Source organism: Geotrypetes seraphini, chromosome 2, assembly GCF_902459505.1.
Source record: "Geotrypetes seraphini chromosome 2, aGeoSer1.1, whole genome shotgun sequence".
NCBI lineage: Eukaryota > Metazoa > Chordata > Amphibia > Gymnophiona > Dermophiidae > Geotrypetes > Geotrypetes seraphini.
Genome location: NC_047085.1, coordinates 319,182,900 through 319,202,594, shown reverse-complemented (window position 1 = coordinate 319,202,594; position 19,695 = coordinate 319,182,900). Strand labels below are relative to the sequence as shown.

The 19,695-nt window shown below is 41.7% G+C and overlaps 1 protein-coding gene across 2 annotated transcripts in view; it reads left to right on the top strand.

The window, feature by feature from the left end:
• The window catches only part of GPD1L (glycerol-3-phosphate dehydrogenase 1 like), a 122,009-nt gene that overhangs the window by 55,550 nt on the left and 46,764 nt on the right, over window positions 1-19,695 (top strand). For both annotated transcript variants that reach the window (XM_033930107.1, XM_033930108.1), the window contains exons 3-4: window positions 5,026-5,166; window positions 10,326-10,464. In XM_033930107.1, coding sequence (XP_033785998.1) covers window positions 5,026-5,166; window positions 10,326-10,464 — 280 coding nt within the window. The remainder of the gene's footprint in view (window positions 1-5,025; window positions 5,167-10,325; window positions 10,465-19,695) is intronic.

Here is a 19,695-nt window from a genome sequence, read left to right as displayed (position 1 = left end):
CTGAAGGGGATAAACTTAGTAGATAAGGGCAGGTTGTTCACCCTCTCCAATGTAGGGAGAACGAGAGGGCATTCTCTAAAGTTGAAAGGAGATAGATTCCGTACAAATGTAAGGACGTTCTTCACCCAGAGTGATGGAAAACTGGAACGCTCTTCCGCAGTCTGTCATAGGGGGAAACACCCTCCAGGGATTCAAGACAAAGTTAGACAAGTTCCTGCTGAACAAGGACGTATGCTGGTGGGGCTGGTCTCGGTTAGGGCACTGGTCTTTGACTGGAGGGCCGCTGCGTGAGCGGAATGCTGGGCAGGATGAACCACTAGTCTGACCCAGCAGTGGCAATTCTTATGTTCTTATGTTCTAAGCTAATTGCTTTCACCACATTCTCTGGCAATGAATCTACAGTTTAATTACATAGTGAGTGAAGAAATATTTTCTCCAGTTTGTTTTACATCTATTTATTAGCCTCGTTGCATGCCTTCTAGTCCCTAGTGTTTTTGATAAGAGTAAACCATTCCATTCCCCTCAGTATTTTATAGACCTCTATCATATCTCCCCTATGCCATCTCTTCTCCAGGCTGAAGAGCTCTAGCTTTCCTCATTGGGAAGTCATCCTCTCCTCTTTATCATTTTTGTTGCCCTTCCCTGTACCTTTTATAATTTCATTACATCTTTTTTGTGATACAGTGATCAGAATTGCACACAGTATTTGAGATGCAGTCTCACCATATAGTGATACAAGGGCATTATAACATTCTCATCTTTGTTTTCCATTCATTTCCTGATAATTCCTAATATTTTATTTGCTTTCTTAGCTGATTCACACTGAGCAGAAGATTTTAATGTATCATCAACGATGACGCCAAGATCCTTTTCCAGAGCAATGACTCCTAATGTGGAACCCTGCATCACATAGCTATGGTTTGAGTTGCTCTTTTCCATGTGCTTCATTTTGCACTTGTTCACATTAAACATCATCTGCCATTTTGATACCCAGTCTCACAAGGTCCTCTTGCAATTTTCACAATCCTCTTGCGATTTAACAACATTGTGTCATCAGCAAATTTATCAATCTCACTAATTGTTCCTATCTCTAGATCACTTGTATTCCAGATCTTGGAGAAATTGTAGAGTATGACAAAGTGTGGTAGAACATTGTATATGGTCTGACGTAGTACAGAGCTCATCAGCTTGAGAGACTCAAGATAGTGGAGCATTTGGGGGCCTTTGTCAGAAGGTCCAGGAGATTTGGATTGGCACAGAATCAGTGAAAGAAGTGTGTGTTTTTATAGCTTTCCTGAAGTTCAGTAGGCCTTTTAATAATCTTATGCTGGTAGGTAGTTTAATCCAGAGGCACGCAGAGGTAGTGTAAGCAAGATCTTTTTTGGGCACTCTCAAGATAGAGGGCATGTCCTGAGGGTGTATGTAGTTGCTTTTCTTCTTGCAAGGAAATCAGTCATAGAGCAGTTTTGGGGGCCAAATTTCTGTTATTTTATACAAAAAAGCACAGATTTTGAAGGTTCATTTAATAAAATACTGCTAGATTTTTTTGCATAAAATTTTCTTTTTATCAATATATCATTGCTGAGAGTGAAAACAAAAATGTTATAGCTATAATACTAAGATATGTGTTCCATTAAGCAAAAATAATAGCAAATTTTAAGAAAAACAGAAAACAGGGATCCACACAAAACTGCTGTCGTCCACCTAAAAGACACGGATAGTAGGTGGATGACAGCGGTTTTGTGTGGATCCCTGACGAAACTTCGGTGAAACATGTCGGGTCCTACCGCTAATCCATGCTGAGAAATAAGCATATCACCATTACAAAGATAAGTAACATGAATCATAAATTATAAACCAACGAATAATAAGAATTAGAACTAATTTAACTTATAACAAAGCAGACCGGTGAGGAGTTCACCACTTGAATCTCCCCGTTGAAACACCTAGGTGGGATGGAGGAGTGGTGGTTCTGAGGTCTTATAAAAAATTTATAAGAATATACATGAAAAAATACTTATGAATGTCAGAATGAGAAGGGGAAGCTGAATGATAGTACATTTAGCACCTTAGAAATCTTCACATAAATAGATTAAAGATGAATATAGGGCAGAAAATAAAGGAAAGAAAACAGCAGTTGGATAAGGCCATGGAAACACGGCTAAGAGCACAGACAGAAGGAAGTGCAACCAGAGACTGGGAAAAGATAAGCTGAAAAATAAAATCTCCAGACAACATAGGTAGGAAAAGTTCAAGCAGGTTCAAGCAGCGTCTGAGCTACTCGCCTACCCAGGGAGTTTAGGAAACTCAAGCGATACAGTAGAGAATGACACGGTGACAAAATTTATCACCGATCCCGTCCCCGCGGATAACCGCGGGAAACCATCTTCATGTCATTCTTTAAGGAGAGAGGGAAGAATCAGAGTATGAATGGCCACAACCACTGACCCACAAGCTTTGCTTTGAAGAATGCTGGTGTAGAAGGACTGAGGTTGAAACAGACACTACAGCATGACAGTCTCTGGTATCCAGAGCAGATATTGTGATGTCATAATGCCTCATTCCACCAGTGCCTAAGAGCCAATCACATCAGTGATGTCACATAAGAATCAGAGTATGAATGGCCACAACCACTGACCCACAAGCTTTGCTTTGAAGAATGCTGGTGTAGAAGGACTGAGGTTGAAATAGACACTAGAAAATGACATGGGATTATTTCCCGCGGTTATCCGCGGGGACGGGAACGGTGATGAATTTTGTCACCGTGCCATTCTCTACGATACAGCATGAATGCTGCACTGAAACATGAAAACTAATCGCTCCTTAAGTATTTACAAGCTTCTAAAGATCAAGGTGCCTCCTCCTCATCCTCACACCCTGAATTAAGTGCAACTCCCCACCCCACACAATTTGTCAGCCTCGTTTTAAAAGCAAGTTAAAATCAGCATGAAATACTGAACTTTATTTTATACTGCACAGCAGTCCCAGGAGTACAGATCATGGGGTAAGGGTGGGGTGGTCAGTATAGGCAGGGAGAAAAACTAGTAAACCACCTCCCCCAGCAATCAAGACTTGCTCGTTACACCAGCTACCTCAAAAAGAAACAAGATTTGCATATTATTAAATATATAAAAAGTGCAGGGGAAAGTGTCACAATGGACTTGTCCAAAATCCAGCTCCATTTTTAAAAATTTACAGTAAGATACGGAAATCAAACATACCACCAAAAATTAAAATAGCTCTAAACCTAGATTTACCCACCACCCCCGAAAAGATGTAAGTGGCACAAAAGCACCCGAGATTGGTAAAGAGGATGCGGAGAGGAGAGCACAAGGAGCCCCAAACCGAGATCAGACACGACACTAAAAGGCTGAATATTTTTATATTTTGTTTTTCTAAAAATATCAAATTGCCCCTTCCCACACCAAGCCCCAACCACCTCCCCCTCGCCCGTGCAGGGAAATAAGGGCAGCCTTGTATCAGCAACCTCCAAACAGACCCTGTCGGATGGGGAAGGGGGCAAGTATCGGGACACAGCCACGTGTTTTATCATCCCCAAACGTTCTATTCCACAGCCCCGGATCGGAGGGCGAAGTGTGTAATTCTGTGCAAATGCCCCGGAAAGAAGCGTCGCGAGGGCCTCCGGGCCACCACCATGTGCATGGCCACTGCAAAAAAAAAAAAAAAGTTGGCAGAACCGAGCCTGCCCCGGAGGAGGTGATGGAAAGAGAGAAAAAGAAAAAGAGGGGGAAAATATTAGGAAGGAGAACCGAGCCCGCCCCCTTTTCTTCTGTAATATCCCCCTCATGCATTTGTAATTCGCTGAATGTCCAGCTTTCTTTCAATGTGAACCGCCTAGAAGTCGACTGACTATGGCAGTATAGAAAAATTAAGTTATTATTATTGTTATTGTCTATCAGTTTCCTGTTCCTCAGCTCCAGGTTCACCCACTTCTTCATCTCCATCTTCCTCCTCTTCCCCCTTCACCCAGGAGGAGCACCTAAGCGCTGCAGCAGTTCCTGACTGACCCTTCCCTACCAAATCGGCCAGGCTGATTAAAAAAAACAAACCACAAATCGATTCACCCGAAGTGAATCGGTAATTGGGCAGCACTAGTAGATAGTGTGATTGTAACTTGTGCTACCTGCCGATGCTGTTACAGCGCAGGAAAAGTCTGCCCTGTGTAATAACTGCAGGACAGTTGCTGACCTTACCACACAGCTGTACAGTTGTGATGCATTAACTCAGGGCTGTCCAACCTGTGGCCCCGTGAAGTATTTTGTGCTGCCCCGGTCGAGGGCGATGCAGTGTTTTCCTCTGCTGCCCCCGGGTGTTTACCGTCTTGCCGGCTCCTTCCTCTGTCTTGCTGCAGCGTTTGTGCAGCCCCAGAAACATTTTTTTTGGCCAGGGAAGCCAAAAGGTTGGACACCTCTGCATTAACTTTTGCAGCTAACGCACTGTAGCAGCAAACTTTTACTGCACTTTAGTGAACAGTTCCCTTAGATCAGTGGTCTCAAACATGCGGCCCGCTAGGTCCTATTTGAGGCCCTTGATATGTGTGATCATAATCACAAAAGTAAAATATAACAGTTTCTTGATCATATGTCTCTTTAACTATAAATTACAATATTATTATTAAGACTTAGCCAAAAGGAAAGATTTATAAACTATAAAGAGTTTTACCTCATGCAAAATTGTCATATCTTTAATAAGACAGTGACTATTTTTTCTGAAGCCCTCCAAGTACCTACAAATCCAAAATGTGGCCCTGCAAAGGGTTTGAGTTTGAGACCACTGCCTTAGATTGTATACTCTGAGGACAGGGAAAACCCAGTGTACCTGAATGTAACTCATCTTAAACTACCAAAAAAAAGTGAGCAAATTTTTTTTAAAAAATTTAATTTAGTGAAAGAGGCAAACAGTCGCCATACTATAGCAATATCACTACACCTGCAAGCTACAAATCTTTGCTTAAAGTGAGCAAAATCTAAACAAAAACATGATCTTGTTTCTTGCTTTTCACAGGTTGCTATCCCAGACCTTGGTGAAGCTGTTCGAGATGCAGACTTGTTAGTCTTTGTTATTCCTCACCAGTTTATTCATAAAATCTGTGAGGAGATTACAGGAAAGGTTCCTCGGAAAGCTCTTGGCATCACACTTATCAAGGTATGAAAGGCATTACTTGTTTCAGGTTGGTCATATGTTGTGTTTAAATTAGTGCTGCAGTCTATTCTGAAAACTGAGGCCTAGATTCACTAACCTCACGGATCGGATCCGATCCGTGGCCAGGCGACCGATTCACAACAAGTCTTTACGCGATCGGAGGCACGCCCCACACCGACCACACGGATTGCTGCAGAGCAAACCATCGCATGCACAGACCATCTTCTTTGCCTGTAGATGGTCTGTGTATGCGTTTGCTCTCTGTGGCATAAACTGTGCTCCTATTCCTCATGGAGTTCTGCCTGCTGTTTTGAGTTTCCAGTTCGATCAGAACTTGTTTCTTATGGTCCCTGGCTTCTCTAAAGCTTAATTTGCATTTACCTGCGAGTTGCCCAGGTCTCTCCCCTGCTTTCCCTATGTCTCTCTACACTCTTCCTCCGTCTTCACGTTTGCTCCTTCTTTTCCAGCCTATGGATTCATCACGTTCTCGTTTAAGCTTGCAAATCTAGCTGGAGCTGCAGCAGGTATATGGGGGCACCTTTTTGACTTTTACTCGCGAGCCCGTGGTTTTAACCCACAGGTTTAAAGCGGGGCTGCACTGTGGCGTGTTCTGGAACTTAACAGTGCAGCCCCGCTCTAAACCTGTGGGTTAAAACCACGGGCTCACACTGCAGGGAGGGGGGCGGCTGAGAGCAGGAGAGTCCTCAGCAGTCACTTGTTTTTGGATCGGCCAGCCCAATCGGTGTTCCTACCTATGCATGCATTTCCCCTTATTTGCATGTGCGGATCAGATCGAGTGCGGACAGGATCGGCCAGAGGGTTAGTAAATCGGGTCGGGATCACAAACTGCTCAGGACACGATTGGTAAGGTTAGTGAATCTAGCTCTGAGTTCACAAACAGGTCCCTCTCATGAACTGTAGTGGGGCTGGCTGGATCATATATCAAGTTGTTACCACAACATAGCACTGAATAGTACTGAAGTGATAAATATTTGGCATGTTCCACCTGTGGAGAAGGTTAGAGAACATTCAGTTTTTGATCTAAAAGGGGGAAGACAGATTTAGGAGGATTTCAAATTCATTAATGAACATAAATTAGTAGCATCAGGAGAGCCTGGTCTAGAGCCAGCATATCTAACAAACAAACAGAAGGTCATAGGAATTCAGATGTAGGTTGATACTGGTCCTGGCAGTTTGGCTGACAGACTGGGTTTTGGGACTGGGGAAGGAATTTTTCAGCTTACTGCTGGCCTGTCTGCTCTTGGCAGAGTGATTTGCCTTTTTCCAGTTCAGTGCAAGTAACTCCCACGGAAATCACTCTCGGCTAAAGCCAAAGGGAGAAATAAACTTTCTGGCTTTTTTAGTTTTGTGGGGACTGTAAGGCTGATTTCGCTAAAACTGGGACTTAAAATCATTTTTGTTAGCTAAATACTGATTGGCTTCGTCAAATGAAATTAATTGGGGTTAGAAAAATTTCTTCAGGGCTTAAAAGGAATGAAGCTATAATGCTATGTACCGTATGTACTTGAATATAAACAGAGATTTAGAATATTCTTGAAAGAAATCAAAACAATGTTATTTAGGAAATATGTCTTGCAATGCTAATGCAATGTCTGTCTAATAATATTTATTTGGGTGTCGAGCTGAGCTGTAATCCCTCTTATGTGATTCTCCAATAAAATTCATGTGTTCCTAAGGAAGGACTATCCATTCATCCTCACTTTTTTCTGCTTGTACAAATTCTGATTAAAACATTAATCTGGTGTACGGTACTTAGAAGACTGGCTTGTTGGGCCTAGCTCTCAGCTGGATCAGTTCATACCCGTTTGAACGTATTTTTCAGGTTTGCTCAAATTATTATGTATTCCTAACTTATTCCCTACCATTCTCCAGGGATCAATTCTAGGTTCAGCCTTAATATTTTCACTGCACCTCTTGCTTTTTGAATTCAACATCTTGGGATAAGCATTTGCTTTTATGCAGATGACCTACAGCGGCTTATGTATGATATATGGGATCAAAATTTTCAACTAAGCAAAGAGAGCAGTTTGGATTGATGCACAGGCCAATCCTCAACCCTCAGAAGTCGAAGGCATTATGGATAACTAGAAACAATAGGCCACTCCTTTTTTATACTCGTGTTTTGAAAATTTCAGATTCTAATAAAAGAATCGATTCTGCCACTTGGAATTTGGTTTGATGCTAGGCTTACTTTTCATTCTCTTCAATAGATGTACCTTGTTGCTCTTAAAAGGATCAGATCACTTAAATTGTATTTGGACTCTAGGGTGCATAAATTATTGCATACTCTTTTCAGCCAGTTGGAGTACTGTAACTCTCTTTTGGTAGAGGTTCCCCTTTATCAGTTAAAGAGACTTCAACTTATTCAAATATCAAAAGGTCAGTCCATCTGACCCCAATATTAATTGACCAACATTGGCTTCCAGTTTGCAGTTAGGTCAGACTTAAGATCTTAATCATGGCTTATCATGATCTCTGCAGTCTTCTCAGCCTAATTATCTGACTGTTCCTTCGGTCACTAAATTAAGGGCTCCTTTTACAAAGGCGTGTTAGCGATTTAACGCGTGTAATAACGTGCGTTAAACTGCCGGCTGTGCTAGCCGCTACCGTCTCCTCTTGAGCAGGTAGTAGCTTTTCAGCTAGCGCGGGGGTTAGCACGAGATGAAAATTTGCGTGCGCTAAAGCCACTAATGCGGCTTCATAAAAGGAGACCTAAGTTACAGCCCACACATAGTACTGCTTTTAATACTCTGCCCCTTCACTCTGGAATTCACTTCGCTAGAATGTTGCTTAAAAAGCTTGTATAAAAGATATAAAGCTGAAGTGAAAACTTGACTTTTTAAAAAATAAATCTTTATTAATTTTCCATTCGAAAACAGTGCATCAAAATATACATACAATTGACTTCAAGACAGCACTCACAATCGATCAAAGAAATACTACAAAACATTCCCCCCCTCGTAATTCAAGAATAAAACCAAAGTGCATTACTTCATACATACAATTAAAATCATAAACAGCACTTTCATTTGGTCAATGAATACAACAAAATATAATTCCCCCTCCCTAGATGTGTGAATCAAATAGGAAAAAAAGGGGGATAATCCAGCTAATCAGTGTTAATAAAATTTGTCAATGGACCCCACGTTAATTTAAATAGCTTGTTATTACACAAAATTTCTGAATTCATTGTCTCATATTTATAACACGCATAAAGAATCCCACCAAAAGGAGAAATGAAGGGCTCCTTTTACAAAACTGCGCTAGCGGTTTTAACGCACTCACTGGATTAGTGCACGCTCGCCGGAAATCTACCGCCCGCTCCAAAGGAGGCGGTAGCGGCTAGCGCGTGCGGCAGTTTATCGAGTGCTATTCCACGCGTTAAGGCCCTAGCGCAGCTTTGTAAAAGGAGCCCTAAATCTATCCCCATTTTTCCGGTTCTTGGTAACCATTTGCATGGCTATCCCAGTCATTATGGCAAATAGTCTGCTTTTATATTTGTCCAATGGAGGTTTAGGTGACAACAATGTATCACAGATAACTGTGGGCCTTGCGGACTTCCATTATTGCATCTTCAAGTTACCAGGACCTCCTCTTCAGCACCTTCTCCATGGAACTTCCTACGCCCGATGGCCAGCTCCTGATGGTTGATATTGGCTCTTTGGCCTGTTTGCTTACCCTTGGCTGACTGCTCACCGGACTGTTACATGTGTACTCGGATCCATCCCAGCTCCTTTCTGCTACTGCTGGCCGATGGCGAGCGCCTGGGAGCCCCTGTGTTCGACACTAGGGGTCGCCAAAAGTGGTTAGCACTCTCCACCCCATACAGATTGGAAAATGGGGTGACAGCTGGCCTGCTGAATGGATCATTGCTGCTTACGGACCTGCTACGTGGGCCGAAGATGGCTCCTGGAGTTGTCGGACCCCAATCTACCTGCTCAACTGCATACTTCACTTACACACACAGATAGCCAAAGAGATGTGTGTTTATTCAATAACCACCTCATAAGACAACGGAATCGAAGACTCCAGAATCAAATTAATTTGTCCCTTAATTGATTTCCAAAAGTTGAGTATCAAAGGACAACGGAACAACAAATGTCCATTTCTGGCTCAGTACAGTCATAGTATGATACTTGCTTGAATGACAATCTAACAAATAACAGAGAGAGGAAAACAAAGCTTGAGAAATTCTGGACGTATTCGGCTACTTCTACACCTCAGTTCCTGCCTGGATCCTAAACACATCGTGTGAGCAGCCACCCACTAGCTGTCCTGATTTTGTGATGTTAGTAGGTTTTCTCTGTTTGTGTTTCTTCTCTCTTGCACAGTGTTGTGCTAAACAATTACAAATAATGATACACAGCACTAGTCATTCCAGCCAAATAGCAAATTTTACTTATGCTTGGCAGCAAAACTGCCCTCTCTTCCAAATGGTGGTGTATGGTTCCACGAGCTTTCATTTGGACTTAACTGGGATCTCTCCTTTCAACATTTTCAGTCTCTTATCCTCCCACCCTTCGCATAACATTTCATGACTAGTGAGACACACACCATGGCCACCTTCTAAACCCAGTACCCTGAATACAGCTAGGAGGTACTGCTGGTCTTGCTATGACTGAGAACCATAGGTATAATTTGTCTAACTTTTTTTTTGGGGGGAGGGGGACAATGTAGGAGGAATATATTGGAGGGCAGTTGCCCCCTCTCAAACTATGCCTAAGCTGAGGAAGCCAGATTTGAGAACTGAATCTGGATCTCCTGGCATTGAGGGTGTTGGGTTGGTTTACATTTCCCTTCTCCGAGTGATTTAATAAGAGTTGCCCTCCAGCATCTTTATAATGAAGGCATTTTTCATCAAAACATCACACTGATATTTTAATTTATCACTACACATTGACAGCAGAGTGAACGTCGATGTTGACACGTCTCTGTTACCATGAGCATAATATCCTGGAGGGGATGAGGAAGACAACCTGCACAGCATGTACAATTTAACCAAAAATATAGAGTTCTCTAGTCAGTGCCTGCGGTTCTTTTTCAATTAACTGCACATCCATTCCACCAATTCTGTTGGGAAACGATTCTGACTCCAATGTTTAACTCCTTTCTCTTTGTGTCTCTTAATTGCTTGGCTGCAGGGAATAGATGAAGGGCCAGAGGGACTTAAACTGATTTCTGACATTATCCGGGAGAAAATGGGAATTGATGTCAGTGTGTTGATGGGTGCCAACATCGCAAATGAAGTGGCAGCAGAAAAGTTCTGTGAGACGACAATTGGTAAGAAGATGTTTGGGATAAGACCAGATCTGAAATCCAGTACCTCCCTCTACCTCCAGAGCCCTTTTACAGAACTCCATAGTGTGAAATCTTGTGGTATTGCTAAGGGAATTTTAATGATCTATGTAACTGCTTGTGCTTAGAACAGTGTATCGTAGAAATGTTTCCATAAGCTTAGGCTCATCCGTTCTATTTCCTCTTTTCTTGATCCCTCCTCCATTAATATCGTGATACACTCCCTAGTAATTTCAACTATAGATTGCTGTAATGCCCTTTATCAAGGCATAATCCAGAAAGAAATTCGCCGTCTACAGCTATTGCAAAACACTGCTGTTAAACTAATCTATCACGCAAAAAAATTTGACCATGTTACCCCTCTCCTCCGCAAAGCACAATGGCTACCTATCACCCATCGTCTCTCCTATAAAATATTCCTCCTCACTTTTAAAACAAAAAATTCTAACCAACCAACGTTCATAGATAAACTTTTGATCCCTTATTCATCATCAAGGGCCCTCCGATCAAATAATCAAAATTTACTCTTAGTCTATACTGTCAATACGGGAATTGTTTTACGATACCACTCGCAAATCCATCTTTTCAGTTACTGCCCCCTCTCTGTGGAATGCCCTTCCACTAGATGTTCGATTAGAGAACTCAATCGGAAAATTTAAAACCAAACTTAAAACTTTCCTCTTTAAAGATGCTTTTACTCTTTAGTATTAGCCTCCGCCTCTTATTTCCCTGATTCATGTGAAGCTTTGAAACATCTAATATTTCTTTTGAAGTGATTCCCATCCTAATGTTTTTGCCACTCCCCATTTACCGTTCTTTTTTTAAATTAATTTTACTTCAATGTATTTTAAACAACCTTTCCCCTCCCTACTTTCCTTTCGTTTCATGTACATTAATCTGAATTTGTCCAGTATTTTTAATATTTGATAAATTCTTATTTTTATATACCTATTGTAATTGTTTCCTATAATCTTTTATAATGTACACCATCTAGACATGTGTTTTGATAGACGGTATATCAAAAATAAAGAAACTTGAAACTTGCCTCCTGAGATTTCAGGTTTGCCGCGGCACACTGGCGAGGAGGAGAGTCGTCCATGCCGGCTGACTACCTACAGGACTTGCCTCTCAAGTTTCAAGTTTATTAAAAGATTTTTTAAATCGCTTAATCAGGTTTCTAAGCGGTGTACAATATAAAATTACATAAAAACATATTAAAACGTAAAAACATATAAAAACAAGGGATACTGGATAAAATCCAAGTGTCATAATAAAGCACAGATGAAACGTTTGGACCTACTTCAAACAATAGGAAAGTGGGGAAGAACTACAATCGTTATAGAAAAGTGCAACATAAAAGGAAAGTACAATAGGTTAGGGTAAAAATTAACAGTTTACTTTAATTTTGTCCTTAAAAGGACAGTTGTTATCCAAAGGCATCCTGGAACAAGAATGTTTTTAGTTTTACTTTAAATTGTTTTAAATCGGATTCACCACGCAAGTGGTTAGGCAGCAAGTTCCAGAGAGTAGGGGCAGTGACGGCAAAATTATTGGAGCGCAACGTATTAATCAATTTTAAAGAAGGTATAACGAGAAGATTCCGAGACGTGGAACGAAGAGATTTTAATGTGTTATAGGGTCAGCCAGCGCAGATGAATCTTCTCCTGCCCGGCGTCTCTCTTCCTCTCCCAGCATCTCCCAGATCCCTCCTCCGAAGTGGGTCGCAGCCAGATGGGCCTCCGCACGTGCACGGACGTCGCCGTGATGATGTCAACGCATGTGCGTGACGTCGACGCCGTCGATGTCTGCACACTTCCGGGTGCCTTCCATCCGGGGCACTGGATTTATCGTGCCGCTGGCCGGAAAGTTTGCGAGACACTGGCTCAGAACATAAAGTTTCAAACCCTGAGGGCTGAGTTTGATTTTAATTACTCATTCGGTGCCTGTTATTTGGAAAGTGTTGGAGAATAACATAATGCTGTCCTTGATGTAATTGCACTTTGAGTGTGGTGTGTAGTTCCTGTTCCGTTTCAAAATAAATATAGCAGAACTAGAAAAAGGTTCAGAGAAGGGCAACAAAAATGATAAAGAGGATATGGATTGGCTTCCTTATGGAGAATGACTAAAGAGGTTAGGGCTCTACAGCTGAGAGGAGATAACAACATGAGCGGTGTGGAGTGGGTAAATGGGGAGCGATTGTTTTATCCTTTCAAACAGCACTAAGACAAGGAGTCGCTCCATGAAACCAATAGGTAGAACATTAAAAACAAATCAGAGTATTTTTTCACTCAAGGTAACTTTATAACTGGTTGCCTTGATTAAGAGGACAAAGGGGCACCTATTTGTAACCTGGTTTCTATAGGCACCTGTGTGCCTTTATAAAACAGTAGTACAGAATCTGCAGAAATCTTAAGTACAATGAACCTGATTGAAGAGCCCCCTATATAAATTGTGATTCTGACCACGTTTCACCAAAATATGCCTACACTGTAGTTTCTTTCAGAACATAAGAATTGCTGCTGCTGAGTCAGACCAGTGGCCCATCTTGCTCAGCAGTCTGCTCATGTGGCGACCCTCTGGTCAAAGACCAGCGCCCTAACTGAGACTAGCCCTACCTGCGTACGTTCTGGTTCAGCAGGAACTTGTCTAACTTTGTCTTGAATCCCTGGAGGGTTTTTCCCCTATGACAGACTCCGGAAGAGCATTCCAGTTTTCTACCACTCTCTGGGTGAAGAAGAACTTCCTTATGTCCGCATTTATATACCACTTATAGCCTAAGTGGTTGAAATTCAGGTACTCAAGCATTTTTCCCTGTCTGTCCCGGTGAGCTCACACACTATGTATCTGGGGCAATGGGGGACTTAAGTGCCTGGTCCAATTAGAGCCTTAGGCTCCTCCCCAGTGCTTCTCATGATGCACTGGGAAAGACCAGGCCCGCCATTTTATAAGAGGTGGGCCTGCCAGCCAGAGAGAGTAGGCGTCCCTCCGGCCGGACTTCGTCAATAAGGTGGGGAGGGGCAGGGGGAGAGTCATTGGGGGGGGAGTTGGGTGACAGTGGGAAAGAGTGGGCGTCCTTCCCACTGCGGGAGTGTTGGAAGATAGTGCGTTGTAGCAGGAGGGAGTAGTAGTAGAGTCGGAGGATTTTGCGACGCGGCAGGAGGAAGTGAGCATCCCTACTGCTGCCAGGGGTGGGTGTCAGGAGATTGTGCAAGTGCAGCGGGAGAGACTGGGTATCTGTCCTGCCGATCTTCGATTTGTTTTTTGTTGGGGTATTTTGTAATATGTGGGTATATTCTGTGGATGTGCTGATCGCTACCGTCAGCGACTCATCTTGAGTAAATTTAGTGAGCTGACATTAACATCTGCAAACCTCATTTGCATGCGGGGTCTTTTGAGAATGACTCGCCTATTTGAAATCGTTACAATAGCAACCTTGGTAGCAGCCCGTTGGATTTTACTGTTTAGTGTTGAGAATCTTCCCCTCTGAGGACATGTAATTACATCTGCATTTGCTTCATAACCTAAATGTGCCAGACTTGTTGAGAAGTGCATGTTAAAATGGCTCTCCCAGTGGTTAGCCTGTGCTTGTAGTTACTGGGAAAAGACTGTTTTCCCAGTTTCATCCTGAGACTGGAAGGGAATAATCTCCTATGGGTTTAGCAATCCTTTTGGCTTCAATCTCTGATGATCTTCACAAGACGGTAAGTTTCAGCTTTGGCCAAAAGCATTTAGACAATTTTGGTGGCAGTTTTTGTTTTGGCAGAAACTGGGGGGGGGGGGGGGAAGCAGTTTGTCAGTGCCACTTCTATGGTGATATCTCTGAACCATTTTGAAAGGGAACATGTCTGAAAGACATCTTAAACTTATTTATGACCATCCACAACGTCCTTTATAAGTGGGGACTGAAGAGACTCCAGATTCGTTCCCTTGCTTGTGATAGCCGTGCTTTATTTATTTATTTTTTATTTATACACTTTCAAATATGATCAATCAAGTGAAACTTGTACAGAAAGCAAGGTCCAAGAAATAAAGAAAAACTTCCAACTTAATACATACATTCCAATAATTATTCCATCTTAGATCTCGCTCAAGTCCTCATGTAAGATCCAAGATTAAATTAAACGGAATTTAAGGTAATCAATTAAAACATAGTAAACATAACATAGTAGATGACGGCAGATAAAGACCCGAATGGTCCATCCAGTCTGCCCAACCTGATTCAATTTAAAATTTTTTTTTTTTTTTTTTTTTTCTTCTTAGCTATTTCTGGGCGAGAATCCAAAGCTTTACCCGGTACTGTGCTTGGGTTCCAACTGCCGAAATCTCTGTTAAGACTTACTCCAGCCCATCTACACCCTCCCAGCCATTGAAGCCCTCCCCAGCCCATCCTCCTCCAAACGGCCATGCACAGACACAGACCGTACAAGTCTGCCCAGTAACTGGCCTAGTTCAATCTTTAATATTATTTTCTGATTCTAAATCTTTTGTGTTCATCCCACACTTCTTTGAACTCAGTCACAGTTTTACTCTCCACCACCTCTCTCGGGAGCGCATTCCAGGCATCCACCACCCTCTCCGTAAAGTAGAATTTCCTAACATTGCCCCTGAATCTACCACCCCTCAACCTCAAATTATGTCCTCTGGTTTTACCATTTTCCTTTCTCTGGAAAAGATTTTGTTCTACGTTAATACCCTTTAAGTATTTGAACGTCTGAATCATATCTCCCCTGTCTCTCCTTTCCTCTAGGGTATACATATTCAGGGCTTCCAGTCTCTCCTCATATGTCTTCTGGTGCAAGCCTCCTATCATTTTCGTCGCCCTCCTCTGGACCGCCTCAAGTCTTCTTACGTCTTTCGCCAGATACAGTCTCCAAAACTGAACACAATACTCCAAGTGGGGCCTCACCAATGACCTGTACAGGGGCATCAACACCTTCTTCCTTCTACTGACTACGCCTCTCTTTATACAGCCCAGAATCCTTCTGGCAGCAGCCACTGCCTTGTCACACTGTTTTTTCGCCTTTAGATCTTCGGACACTATCACCCCAAGGTCCCTCTCCCCATCCGTGCATATCAGCTTCTCTCCTCCCAGCATATACGGTTCCTTCCTATTATTAATCCCCAAATGCATTACTCTGCATTTCTTTGCATTGAATTTTAGTTGCCAGGCATTAGACCATTCCTCTAACTTTTGCAGAAAAGAACAATTATAGGTGAGACCATGATTAGGCAGTCATCTATTCATCATGCGCTTTCTCCAGCCGTGACAGAGACAGGAATGTTGTCAGTTGTGAAGGTTCAAAGAAAACAAACTTATGCAATTTATAATGAACGATACATTTACAAGGGTATCGAAGAAAAAAGGTAGCACCCAGGGCAGTAATTGCAGGTTTTAACAATAAAAATTATTTTCTGCGCCTCTGTGTGTCCCTGGCCAAATCAGGAAACATTTGAACTTTAAGTCCCAAAAAGTCTTTGTGTTTATTTTTAAAGTATAACTTCAATAACCATGTTTTATCCAAAGTAAGAGCAACTGAAAGAAGCAAAGTAGCCGGAGTGGCTACTTCCCTATCTGAGGCCTCTAATAAAGCGGTTACATCCAAAGATTGTTTAATCACTTCTTGATTCGCTTCTTGGGAATTCTTTTGATCTCTAAGTTCTTTAACAGGCAAATAGTAAGCCTGTGTAAATGGTGGAATAGACGAATCAGGAATTTCAAGTATTTCCACTAAGTATCGTTTAAGCATATCTCTAGGAGGTATTGTAGGAATCCTAGGAAAATTAATCAATCTAAGGTTATTATTTCTTGAAACATTTTCAAGTGATTCAAGCTTTCTCCTCAAATTAGTGTTATCTTTAATTAAAGCCTCCTGTATTAGTTTAAAGGATTTTAGTATCTTGGTGTTGAGTTTCAAATTGTGTTTTAAAGTCACTGATAATTTTCTGTAATCCTGAAATTTCTTTATCATGCTCTTTAAGCCTTTCTTCCACTTGATTAAATTGAGAGGTTATAGTTTTAGGTATAGCAGCTACCAAGTCCCACAGAGCGTCCAACGTTACTTCCTGGGGTTTTATAAGTTGGGGAAATTTTAAATGTAAAGTCTTATGCTCACCCACTGGCAAGTCTTCATGCTGCTGTTCAGGCTGATCCAGACCAGCTCCCACCGATGTTGAAACCTCAAACTCCATGTTCAAGCTCCCCAGTGCAAACTGAGAGCCTGAATCACCATTCCCCGGGCCGTTCTCTGCTGCCTCTGGTAGGGAAAGCACTCCAGCTCCCGGAAGCTCCCCCTCCCTCGGGGTACTGGCAGTTTGAGGATGCGGGGGGCGGTGCTTGCGTTTCAGGGCTGAAGGAGCCGTGCTTTATTTATTTATTTATTCGTTCATTCAGTTTTATATACCGCTCTCCCAGGGGGGAGCTCACAACAGTTTACATGAACTTATTCAGGCACTCAAGCATTTTTCCCTGTCTATCCCGGCAGGTTCACAATCTATTTTAATGTACCTGGGGCAATGGAGGGATTGGGTGACTTTCCTAGGGTAACAAGGAGCAGTGTGGGTTTGAACTCACAACCTAAGGGTGCTGAGGCTGTAGCTTTAACCACTGTGCCACACTCAGATGACGTACAAGAGTACAGAACAGGAAGAAAAGAGAGTTTCTCCTTTATATAGCTCCCTCTCTCAATGTGATTGATAGATGCTATAGAAGTATTGTGGGTGGGCAAAAGTGGCTTCTCTGAAGACTGTACTTTCTATATTAATCAGTATTCAGGATGATTTTTGGAGTAATGCAGGGTAGGAAGTATACATCTCCAGCCCTTTTGAAGCATACAGGCCTATTTTTGCAGCCCTGTGTCGAGGCTATACTAGCACAGCCCAATGTATTTTTGGGCTATTTTTCTTCTGAAAAATAATGGGAATATAACAGTCCTTATGATCATCCTATTACCCTCTTTTTTTCCTTAGCGAGGCTATACTAGCATAGCAGGAGATTTCTAGTGATTTCTTTGTATAATGGAAGAGTGTGCTTTGTGAATATTATACATTTATTTATTTACCTGAATATGCTGTCTTTTTATAAGAGCAAAAGATTAACAGCCCCGTTTTAGGGTGCATCCGACTCGTCCTTCCCACCATGCGTCAGGTTGAAAGTTTATTCAGGTCTGGCAGGATCTGCAGGAAAAGTTTTGTCTAATGTGGAATATCACCCCCAACCCCTCGTGGTGCAGAATCGCACTTCTCTTGAACACAGTATGCAGTTTGTAATATAGATAAAAATGGGAGTTGGGAATCTCCTAGTATTGTTTGAGCTACTCAAAGGAAGGAAAATTGACAACCCTTGGGTCTTCCAAGTGCCCTAAATATTGACCCAGGGATCTGCTCAAACTCATCTAATTTGTCATTTTTTCTTTTGTTTTGCTTTTCCTCAATGTATGTAGAATATATTCTCTAAAGTTAAAATAAAAATACATGCCCCAAAAGCTCACATTTAACTTCCAAGATAATTGTTAATACATTATAACAAAATAATTTAGTGGGTGTAATTGAGAACTTGATGTATATTAGAATTCATATTGTGTATACTTTCTATTAGACCCTTTGTCTAATGAAGAATTGATTCCAGAGAGCAAAATTAAGAAGCTTTGAAACATGGTAAGCCTTTCTTATGCAAGTCGGAAAGAACCTACAAATTCATAATCGCAGAAAGAAGTTTCCATTCTGAAAAGAAAAAGGAATGTCCTGTTGTGAAGAATAACTTTCAGCAGGTTCCTGTGACCTCTTCTATGGAGGAAAGGCGGGAGAGGGGAGATATGATAGAGACATTTAAATACCTACGTAATATAAATGTGCATGAGTCGAGTCTCTGCAAAGAGAGGGCATAGGATGAAGTTAAGAGGTGATAGGCTCTGGAGTAACCTGAGGAAATACTTTTTTACAGAAAGGGTGGTAGATGCATAGAACAGTCTCCTAGAAGAGGTGGTGGAAACAGAGACTGTGTCTTAATTCAAGAGGGCCTGGGATAGGCACGTGGGATCTCTCAGAGAGAGAAAGAGATAATGGTTGCTGCAGATGGGCAGACTAGATGGGCCATTTGGCCTTTATTTGCCATCATGTTTCTAGCCATGAATGGCCCTATCACAAAATCTAATCATCACAACCTCTGTTTATTAGGTTACGTTTATATGCCACATTATCCAAAATCATCATATGCAGTGTAAGTGTACAGAACAAAGTAAACAGTATCGTGTTCGTAAAAGGACAGCTCACCCACCCCCCTCAAAAGTGCATTTAAACAAATGTGTCTTCAAGCCCCTCATAAAGCCTACCCAGCTCCATTTCATTCAATAATGCATCAGGACACACATTCTTTCAGACCAGTGTCTGACTGGAAAAAGATGTATCCAACTGATGCACTTTTTCTCATAAATTTAAAATTAAAAACCACCATCAACATCTTTTCTCTTATCAAGCAGCGTTATGGGGCAAAGACCTGGAAAAACTACTTAAGCATGCCAATAACTATGGTGAATTTAGGAAAAACCTAAAAACATATCTGTTCTTGAAGTACCTAGGTAACTGATCCGCACAATTTCTCCCACACAACTGATCTCATAAACTGTTAGTCACTAATCTCAAACTATGTAAATTCTACTCAATTTTTTTTTTTTTTTTTTTTTAATCATTGTAAACCACATAGAACTTCACGGTCCTGTGGTACATAAACTGTTATTATTATTATTATACATTGCCATATCCTTGTGAGCACAGTGCTCTTCCAGGGGAATAAACGTCAACCTGTCAAATAGGTCAACATGAGGCCATTTGGTACCTCAAAAACATAGAAACATGACAGCAGATAAAGGACAAATGGCCCATCTAGTCTGCCCATCCACAGTATCCATTATCTCTTTCTCTCTCTGAGAGATCCCACGCGCCTATCCTAGACCCTCTTGATTTCAGACACAGTCTCTGTTTCCACCACCTCTTCTGGGAGACTGTTCCACGCATCTACCATCCTTTCTGTAAAAAAGTATTTCCTCAGATTACTCCGGAGCTTATAACCTCTTAACTTCATCCTATGCCCTCTCATTGCAGAATTTCCTTTCAAATAAAAGAGATTTAACTCATGCAAATTTATATTACGTAGGTATTTAAACGGCTCTATCATATCTCCACCTTTCCTCCAAAGTATACAGATTGAGATCTTTAAGTCTG